The sequence below is a fragment of the Alosa pseudoharengus genome, unplaced genomic scaffold (genome assembly GCF_046254945.1).
Source record: "Alosa pseudoharengus isolate Yale_2024_CS ecotype anadromous, Long Island Sound unplaced genomic scaffold, YU_APseudo_1.1 YU_APseudo_1.1_scf_12, whole genome shotgun sequence".
NCBI lineage: Eukaryota > Metazoa > Chordata > Actinopteri > Clupeiformes > Clupeidae > Alosa > Alosa pseudoharengus.
Genome location: NW_027468587.1, coordinates 403,380 through 414,156, shown reverse-complemented (window position 1 = coordinate 414,156; position 10,777 = coordinate 403,380). Strand labels below are relative to the sequence as shown.

The 10,777-nt window shown below is 39.8% G+C and overlaps 1 protein-coding gene across 2 annotated transcripts; it reads left to right on the top strand.

Annotated features, from left to right (window-relative positions):
- Window positions 1-309: 309 nt before the first annotated feature.
- Window positions 310-7,717, top strand: LOC143118636 (uncharacterized). 2 transcript variants are annotated; one of them, XM_076279667.1, is made up of 7 exons: window positions 310-484; window positions 595-654; window positions 843-906; window positions 1,923-2,267; window positions 2,665-2,901; window positions 5,978-6,074; window positions 6,525-7,717. In XM_076279667.1, the coding sequence occupies exons 3-7, from the start codon at window positions 843-845 to the stop codon at window positions 6,583-6,585; spliced, it is 804 nt and encodes a 267-aa protein (XP_076135782.1). In that variant the 5' UTR covers window positions 310-484; window positions 595-654; the 3' UTR covers window positions 6,586-7,717. The 2 variants fall into 2 exon arrangements, with proteins under 2 accessions (XP_076135782.1, XP_076135781.1); XM_076279666.1 differs by having other exon boundaries at window positions 772-906.
- The last annotated feature ends 3,060 nt before the right edge of the window (window positions 7,718-10,777 follow it).

Below are 10,777 nucleotides of genomic sequence, written 5' to 3'. Positions count from 1 at the left end.
TGTATATTGTTTCAAGTTCTGAATATGCTTTCACCTTCTTTTATTGTTTCATTGTTCTGGTTATTGTTATCACCGACTCATATGATAAAAAAAACACTGCATACTTGTGGAGACAATAAAACAAGCTGCTTTGTGCCAGCATTGCAACTCTAGACAATAGTCCATGTTACATGTTGTAATATCAGCTTAGCAATATCATGTCGTCTGAAGTGGACACCACTAACTAGAGCCCCAGGCTGAACAGGAAGTTGGTCTGGCTGAAAAACAAGGTGACGCCTCGCAGACTTCTGCTTGTGTTCATCTGCAGGGAGGAAGCACATGTTCGGAGCAAACCTCTGAATTGCACAGACATGCTAACTCGCTGGCTTGTCACTCATCTCACTGACGTATCCCATCAAAGTGTTTCCTTATCTGTGCCAGAGGATTTCTGAGGCGCTTTCATTCTCTCTCTGCCTTCTGTTGTGCTCGGAGGGCAGCCTTACAGGTTTGTTAATGGCATTGTAAGGATTTTATGATCGGCCCTTGTGACCTGGGTGGATTGCGTAGCCACTCCTTGTGGGTAAAACGTTTTGCGTGTGTGTCTGTGTGTGATAGAGAGAAACTCCTCTTTACCAAAGTCTCAGAGAAACATCGGCGTGCCTCAACAACAGAAAGGTAGGTGATTCCCACGCAGCAGGCACTGATACAGTCTCTCATGTGTTGCTACTGATATGTCTTGTAGCATATCTGTAGAGTGATCTATAGATCAATTTGGTTTATGCTGTGTCACAGCTCGCAGGTTTCAGAGAAGTTTATGTTGGTGTTGGACTGCTGTGCTGGACTTGTGCGCTCTTCCCCCCCAGATGTGTAACATGGAACTCAGGACACAGTCACCTATCTGGGCTCTCTTCTTAATGCTGGGCTTGTGTGAGTTTTATTGTCTTTTGACTTTGGATTGTGTAATAGCCTTTGAGCAAATCTGTATTTTAACTGAATAGCTATTCCCTCTCTTTGAAATGTACCTTCAGTGCCAAGGTTTATTTTGTCCACTGATCATTGTTTTTACAAGAAATAAGGGCTACTAGTTAGAAACGGAGCATGCAGACCTACAGTACAGTGTATACTGTATGTGTGCATATCTGTGACTTTCCTGTGGTTGGTTATACAGTATATGGGTGGTGTGATTTCTGCATGGTTGTCTGGACACAAAGTAAATCTTCCCAAACTCAAATGCTTCAGGAACCCAGACATTGTATCCCAAGCAGTGTGAATGTGCGTGTCTGTTTATGTTTGCATTGTGTTAAGCAGTGGTCACTTGAGGTGAATCAGACAATTGGAGGTTGTTCTAGATTCTTGGCAGCTCCACTGTGTAAATCACGGAATGCATGCACGGTCAAACGTGTGTTGTGTTTTCATATCATGTCCTGCCCCGTCCAATCTTGTTATTGTTTTTACAGAGGGGTTGGCATGGCAACGTTCCCTCACTACACTATTTGTGTTAAAGAGTTCAAATGAACAGATGAACAGATTTCCAAGAGGGCACATTAGAGCCGAAAAATAGATAAATAATTCATATTAACATGTGGCTCATGACTGCATTTTAGACATATCATAGACACATGAGAGAAGTCCGAAATCAAGTTATGAGTTGCTAGGAATTTAAACTATAACCAATCATAGATTATTTTACAATAGCAATTTCTTGGCTTGTAAGATAAAATGTAAATGTAAAAGGCTTTCTAACCTTCACTTGTGTTGTCTTGTTTTCTGAATCTTGTTTTAGAAACAGTTATCTGGTTCACTGTCTGCAACAAAAATCATCAGATCACAGTTGTGGTTATTTTACCTGACCAGTTTTCTGCAGCAGTTGCTCATTGTGTGATACAATGTTTTGCTATTTCCAAAAAAATACTTTTCATGTTTGTTTTGTTGTTTCTGAGTAGTGTCCCAGGTGTGCCAATCGGTGTCTGTCCACTTCCTGGACCCAAAGCCACTGTATGTGGTCCGAGGGGAAACTCTGGTTCTGCGTACCGAGATCGACATCAGGACCAAGCAGGCCGTTCCCACGGTGGTGTGGGAGCACATGCCGTCCGACCCCAAGCACCCCACGCGGGTGAAGGTTGCAGAGTACCCGGGGCAGGCACCAAACCAACGCATCTTCATAGAAGAGCAGGGTGCTGTGTTAAAGATCACCAACTTTGTCCATGACGACAGTGGAGTGTACACCATAAACGTGACAGATCACTTGGGACACATAGCCTCTGCTCAGCACGTTGTTGAAGAGTATTGTAAGAAATTGATTATAAAATCAAGACTTAAGTTTTTTTTTTCAGTTTCATGTGTACTGCTACTTAATATTCATTTTTTCATTCATACTGTGGCTGTGTTGCACTTACCACAATTTTGCTCTAACCATTACTTGATTTGACCTTAGACCTGTAGATTCCAGACCTATTCTACATCTTTAAAAAAAACAGTCACTTTTTCGTACTTTGTACTGTGTAAAGTTTCTCAGTAGTTTAGTGCTGTTTAAAGTCTCTCAGTAGTTTAGTGCTGTGTAAAGTCTCTCAGTAGTTTAGTGCTGTGTAAAGTCTTGCTCTCAGTGGTTTAGTGCTGTGTAAAGTCTCTCAGTGGTTTAGTGCTGTGTAGGTTAGCGTCTCATTCTCTGTGCTCTCTTGTGTCCAGTGGCCGTGTACCACGTGTCGGTGATGGTGAACGTTTCTCATACCTCGCTGCACTGCAAGGAGGCGTGGGGCACCCAGCCCGTCTTCAGCTGGCTGCATGAGCAGGTCAAGGTAGACGGCTCGCAGGGCCATGTCTCGGCCGACAACTCCACCCTCTACATCACGGCGCACTTCTGCGGCAAATTCACCTGTGTGGTCAGCAACAAGCTGGGTCACAGCTCGGCCACCTACACCTCTGGTAAGAGTCTATGCAATGCCACAGTTTGGTGGGCAGATGAGATTGATAAGATGTGTTTTCCCTTCACAATACACCCAGCAGTTTATAATAGTAGATACGGTAGCAGTAGTGGATTCAGTATGAGACATTAGTGAAACTTGAGACGTTGAGATGTTTTGACATGCCATTTTGACTGAGCCTTTAAAGGAAAATTCCGGTATTTAGCACTTTGAGTCCCTTATCTGGTTTGTTTTGGATGAACTAGAGTGGTGGACACCGACATTTTGACGATTGGTCCTGTCTCGACTTTTCTGACTAGTTTTGAATCGCCTTTGACTAGTCAGAGTGGCTGCGTACAGGCATGCTGAAACATGAAACAGGGGTGGGCAAACGTTTTGGCTCAAGGGCCACATTGGGTTTTCAAAATCGGCCGGCGGGCCGCACACCCCCACCCCACCCCCCCGCCCCACGACACACACATAAAAAAATACATTATAGCCTATAATTTAGTATGAAAAGTATTTCTTTTAAAATATTAATCGCTTAAAAATACTGCTAATTTTATGCTGTTTAACAAATGCATAAATTGTGCACTGTCGCTTTAATTCACGCTTATTTCTCAATGATCTTCTGCCTGCTCCGCTATGGCTAGTGCTGTACCTACGGCTGGGCCCTCTCACAGTTTTTAAATGGTCAGTAGTTGCCTTCATGATTTCCTTTTAAAAGTTTTTTTATAAGAAGGAGATATCAATTATCAACAATGACAAGCCAGCTGGAACCTGCGGCTCTCTCTCCCTCTCGTGAGTGCAGACACGTTCTCAATTAAATGGATCGCATAATGTTCACGTTAGATCTGCTGCAGAGGATCTGCTGCAAACTAAGAGTTAACTTAGTTTAACATGATGTTATCTCTATTTAACCTGATGTTTTGACATTGACATTGTAAACGTTCTCTAAGGAGAGTGAAAACCAGTTTGCAGTAAAGCTAACCAACGTCGTCTCTATGGCTGGAAAAAAATAGTGAGCAGCCTGATAACCAAATTAAATGCTCGGCGGTCCGGATGAAAGTGCTTGGCGGGCCCGCGGGCCGCAGTTTGCCCACCCCTGTCCTAAAACAACCCTTAACGATAGTTTTCAAAACTGTGCAACTCACCGAGTGGTTAGTGGTGTTCGTTGATGTTCCAAAACAAGTAGCGTAGCGAAATACAGTTTCTGTCGTGTTTTATTTGGCATTTTGTAAAATCCCATAGATTTCTGTTGGAAGACTCATTGCACATTGATATTACTGCGCCACCATCTATGCTTCAGGCTCAAATATTGAGTGGAAGTTTATACGCGGTTGTGAGGTGTCTGAAAAAATTGTTCCACAATAGCAAATAAGACGGCTGGAAATCATACATTGCGCCGATATATTTGATTTTAATAATCAACTAACACCACTAACCACTCGGTGAGTTGCACAGTTGCACAGAAAACGAATGTTAAGTGTTGTTTTAGGACATGTTTCAGCATGCCTGTAGGAAGCCACTCTGATTAGTCAAAGGCGATTCAAAACAAGTCAGAAAAGTCGAGACAGGACGTCAAAATTTTGGTGTCCACCACTCTAGTTCATCCAAAACAAACCAGAAAAGGGACTCAAAGTGCTAAATACCGGAATTTTCCTTTAACTTAGTCAGGTAAGTGTGAGCAGATTTGTGCAAGTATGTAGGCGGGTGATTCTCCAACTTTGGTACTTTTTCTGTCCTTGACATATATTTAAAAAAATAAAAAACATTTCTACTTTTTTTTTTTTTTTCACACTTACTACATATTTAGGGGAACCTATATATAAAAAATCATTGTTCAATTATGTTGTTTTTTATAAAATATAAGACATTTTATATGTGTTTTTTACTATTTTGCCTCTGTCCCTAGGCCAGACTTTGGGTCTTCGACCTTATCTCACTTAAAATCTAATACTGATATAATTTTAAATTCAAACAGAAAGGATGCATTATAACCCAATTCATTCAAATCTACTATTTGTTTTTATATTTCTTTTCGATTTGGCATATTTTAAACATGTTAAACACTTGTCCCTTGGGTTCACCGTCATTTCCACACCTCTGCATAAAATGCAATCCCAGGCTCAGTATTCTAGATTTGTATACTCATTAACCATAGCAACTGACACTCCAGAGGGATCCACATGGCTGAATAAAAGAATGATCCCAGCAGAGGTTAATACATAGGAGATATATCAAGGTAAATATGAGAAATACCGCGAGTATGTTTATTGTACGTCATTTCTGAAGCGCTCATAATTCATTCCGATGGGAAAAAATCTGGATTTTTACCATTTCATTAGGTGTAATTTGAGATTATTTAATGCTAACTCTAAAACTAACACTAACAGGCTAGTCAAACATGAGATATTAGAGGAAAAGTGGGAAAATGTCATTTCCACGACCGTCTTTTCCACATCTGTCTCCATGGTAGTGATAGGTAGACAGGTTGGCTTGTTTTTGTTCGGTTGTGGAAATGACCATTGCTTTTGCCATTGTCTGGAAAAATGTCAAAAAATACATATTATTCCATAAAAATCAGCACAGCCAACTTCAGGGCAGGTATCTAGGCATACTGGGGAAACAAATTATGCCAGTAATATTTTAATTAAAAATGTTTCATTTTCTGAAAATGTTCAGGTCCAAAAAGTACCATAGTTGGAGAATCACCCAGTAGTGTGTTAAGACTTGAAGTGTTAAAGATCTATACAGTGCTATGTTTTTCATTTCTGTATTTCAATGTCACAGAAATTAAATGAATGAGTGTATAGCAGTTACAGGTTAAAGATTCAGAAATATTGCGGAGAAGTCTATCTCTCCTCTTCCCTTGAAGCATTGAACAGTTCAATGAAATATTGCCCACTATAATAGATTTTGTATATTCATTATTTGATCACTGAAAATGTTGGTCCCTGAAAAGGAGGATTTAAACATTGATAACAAATGTACGAATATGTATAGGCTTTGTTAAACTAGCCTTTCCTGTCAGGAGAACATTACATTACTCACTATTTTGCTGTGTGTTCTGCTCTGCTGGGTGTGTTGTGTGGTAGAACCGTGTGAGAGGAAAGGGAATGCTGGAACTGTGGTGGTGGTCTGCCTCTTCCTCTTGCTCATCGGGGCAGGAGCTCTGCTCTTCCTGCTGTGGAGGTAAGGCAATTAGGCCTGGACTCAATGCACAATGCCACATGCCACCATTATCCTGTCCACTCTACACTGGAAGCATCTGGTTTAATGTTTAAATTAGTTGTTAAATGTTTTAAATTAAAGAGTTTTTCCGTTTTAGTCGTGCAATAAAATGTATGACATCAATTATACAATAAATTTCCAATGCCCTCTACATTATATATTCTGTACTATGGTATGACATCAGGTATACAATACATTTCCAATGCCCTATACAGTATATCTTCTGTACTATGGTGTGGTAACTTTCTTTTATTAGCTGGACTTCAATTAATTATGCTCTGAATCTGTAGACTAATGCTTCACAGTGACGTCCTGTGTGGACCATTCAGTCCAAAGATAATCCCAGTGCTGTGCTATATCAGCAGTGAGTTAGTCCTCATTTGTTCCATGACCCTTGACCCTTGTTCTCAGGCGACGCCGGCAGCACAGGAGCAGAGGAGAAAGGCTAAGGGAGTATGACTGCCCCTTATGAGGACATCTGGCACACTCACCTACAAGTGTGTGTGTGTGTGTGTGTGTGTGTGTGTGTGTCCTGAGAAACTCCTCTCAGGCACCCAGAATCTTCAAGGAGGGGTTTCCTGTTTGGGCCTGCATGGTGACCTCAGAGAACTCAACCACACACACACCCACGCATTCAACATGGATGTCAGTATGGAGCTGATTGCTTGGCAGCAGTTTGAAGTTCTCTGGCAAACAAGTGAACACTTCTCAGACTTCTCCATTCTTCTGGGCGGTATTATTAGCTGCTTATTTATAACAAATTGTGTTATTTTAGACCATGATTGTGTCCATATTACTGAATGTGCTAGTAGTTATGTCAGTGTTGTTCAATATCACAACTGTGAAAAGGTCTGTTTTGTGGTGTTTACAAAGTAACCACTGCTCATTTCAAAATTGCACTGATCTGTTGAAGACTTCAAACAATGGAAAGTTAAAATTCCCTAGCATTAATAGCCTTGTACTTTTAAGACAAATCAGGACATGGTTTTGTTGAGCTACAATGAAGCATGGTTAGCATGATGTTCTTAATGGTGAGCATGGTATGGAGGCAAAGGTATCAGGCTGGAATGATGTATAATGTTTTCAGCATGCATTGATCCACATAGAGTCATTTGCATATGGCATGAACACATTAACTTGTATCATGTGGTCTAGTTGCTGATGGTCAGTTGATGATTTTCACCAATGATGCCTTGCATAGATGTCCGCACAGTAGATGTCTGAGTTAATGGTGCTTTAAGCATACTGTACACCCTGAAACATCGTGGCTACGGCCGAACACCACCTGTGGGAATATCCATTACCATTCCCACTCTCACTCATGCTATATTGCTTAATAATGCTCTTTGTTCTAGTGAAAGTTTGGATCTTTAAAAAGACTCATCTGTTTTAACTTGTATCTAATTAAGTCTACTGTCATGTTTATGGTTATTCTTATTCTGTTACATTTCATGTAGTCGATCACTAATGTTGGTATTTTTTATTTAAGCTATATGACTTCTCTTTAAACTGTTCATTTTAATGTAATGCTTATCAATGTCACTGTAAGTTGCTTTGGAGAAAAGTGTCTGCTAGGAAGCATAAACACATATTCATAAAAAGAAGATGGATATAATAACTGTCTATTACTGATCCTCTGAGATCTATAAAGATAATTAAGGTCCAGCCAACTTTTCCAATGGCCACTATGTAGTGTTGTCCAATGCACTTTACAAGTCCTCAATGCACTGACTGTGCATCCATCCGCAGTTCAAATCCAGTTCATCTACAGTAAAGATCACTCAACACGGGCACTATAGGCCTACTCCTCCTTCATTGAACTTAATCTCAGTTTACATAGTTATATTATAGGCCTACATCCCACCACTGTACAAAGGTCAGTTTTGTGAACATAACCTTTGCTGAAATATTGTCAGAATTATCTGTATCAGCACACCCCCCTATTGCATTCATGTTATCTTCCCTACTTCCGTGCCAGCTTGTCTGCAGTTTGAGTTTCTGTTTACGTATGGAGATCACTGGGGCAGTAAGTGCTCCTGTGGGGCATTCCGATAGACAATGGACCCAAGCGGAGAGGGGCCTGTAGGATGAGGTGAAACAGGGTAAACTTCAGGCAAACGGCTGTTAGAGGACTCCAATCTCTGTGCATCCGGTTATGCAAGGCTTGATGCAGGATATTCTCAATCAACGCCACTGTTACAACACTCTTAATAAGGATTGCACACAACTGTAGATAGGCTGATTACTATACATTAAACAGTGTATGTTTGGCACGTAGACACATTTCCTTTTTTCCCTTTGTTAATGGGATCGTTATCGTGGTGTGCGCCTGCAAGATATAAGCAGTTGTGTGCCCCTGATCACGTTTGTGTCTTGGCCTTCGTCAAACTCGTGGAATTCTGTGATTGATTAATCTGTGCCAGGAAATGGTTAGGCGGCAATCATTTAGTAGCCCACAGTATAGGCTACTGCACAACTTTTTCATCATCTGATGTCTCGTTCTTTCCAGTTTGAAGTGTCAACATGAAGTATAGCATGGTCACGTCACATTCTCCACATAAGCCCCTAGTCCGGCAGTCATGGGGTCAGATCTGGTTTTGTCAGTTAAAGTTTTTTTTTTTTTCTAATACAAATTTCCTGTGTAAAAGACTTTCATTTAATTATGTAAACACAATGAAAAGGTAATTTTGAACCTGGCTTCATCCAATAATCAGATTTAGTTTTTGCAAATCAGCACATATTTAATTAGATGATGCCTAATTTGCATATTTAAACATTACATTTCAGATAACTTGTAATACACTTTTTTCCATATTAATGTAAGTAATCAACTGGGGAAGTTTCATAGTGATAGCTGCTAGTTATTTTTTTACCCTATTCACCTGTAGTGTCTCGCCTTGTATTTAATACATTGAACAAGAGAGGGTTAATATCGAGAATTGCCCAAGGGATATCACCGGGCACCCTCCTTAATCTTAAAGAGTTACCCCTAGTCCACAAGAAACAGCAAAAAAACTAGAAAACACAATTCCAGGGAATTACCAGTGCATGAAAATGCAAAACATATGGTGTGAAATATATTGTTAAAACAGATGATGTGCTAATTGGCAACCAACATGATGAGGTTTAATATAGTTGAAATGACTGAACTAGGTAGATGAGGTTTAATATAGTTGGAATGACTGAACTAGGTAGATGAGGTTTAATATAGTTGGAATGACTGAACAGTTAAATAGGTGGATAGTTTAAAAGGTTAAATTATTTGCTAGGTAGATGAGGTTTAATAGTTGAAATGACTGAACTAGGTAGATGAGGTTTAATATAGCCTGGCCACCTGGCCTAGGATTCTAATTGCTTAACGGCAGTCTTAATAGAGCCATATTGTATGCTTAAAGCCTGAGACAGAGTATATAGTTTACAAAAATGTAGATAGTGTAATGGATGTTGATAGACAGAAAGTTGAATGGATGTTGATAGGCAGATTGTTTAATGGATGTTGATGGATAGTTTAATGGGTGGATGAGTGAATGGCTTGAAGAGGATGAATGGATAGAAAGTTGGATGAAATGTGCCTTATATCCTTGTAGAATGGAGAGACACAGAGAGAGTTGGCCTAGTTCAGCAGAAAGCAGTTGATACAGGTGCAATCAGTTGAACTGATTCTTTGATGGGGCCAAGATGAGCAGCTGGAAGTTGATACAGGTGCAAATCAAGTTAATTAGTCCATTGTGATGTCATCAGCCTAATGTTAAGTCTATGGGGATTTTATAAAAGTTAATAATCAATAGTTAAAAGATGAAAAATACAAAGCCCCCATGTCCTAAGTAAGACCTACGCAACATAGTTTGAATGAAGTTTCTACGTTAAACGGTTGAAGCTGCATTAACTGCGTTAGAAGAAAAATAATAACTAGAAAAGCATTTCCTGAAGGAAATATAGTGCATGAAAATGCTAACATGCTAACTGTGTTAACCATGCTAACTAACTACAGTGGGTAGGAGTCATAGTTGATGACAAGTAACAGTTACAATGGCTGAACAGTTAAAAAGTTCAGTAGTTTAAAGGGTTAAATTGTTTAACAGGATGTGTTAATTTTGAAACAGATTTTGGCAGAGGAAGCAGTTGAACAGGATGTGTAGTCTTAATAGGGCCAGTTTGTATGCTTAAAGCCTGAGGCTGCAGGTGGCCTGAACACCTGCCATAGGATTCTAATTCCTTAATGGCCGTATTATGATGTCATAATCGGCAATGTTAAGTCTATGGGGATTTTTAAAAAGTTTTTCTTTAATAGTTTAAAAAGTATAAAAGTTTCAAAGTTGAAAAGACATAGCAGCTTCGTCCGTTTGAATACCTACGTTACAATGTTTGAATGAAGTTTCTAAGTTAAACTGTTCAAGAGAAATAGCGTACGGAAAAAGTGGTAAGCGGAATAATAAGAAGAAGTTGCTTAGGAAGAACAGTACAGTGCATTTTCATGCACTGTAATAAGAAAAAGCCTAGGAAGAACAGTACAGTGCATTTTCATGCACTGTAATAAGAAGCCTTGGAAGAACAGTACAGTGCATTTTTATGCACTGTAAAAAACTAACCGACAAAACCAGTTTCACCTACAGTAAATTATGGCATTTGGCTGCCGGACTTCACCAGTCTATCATAGTAACGAT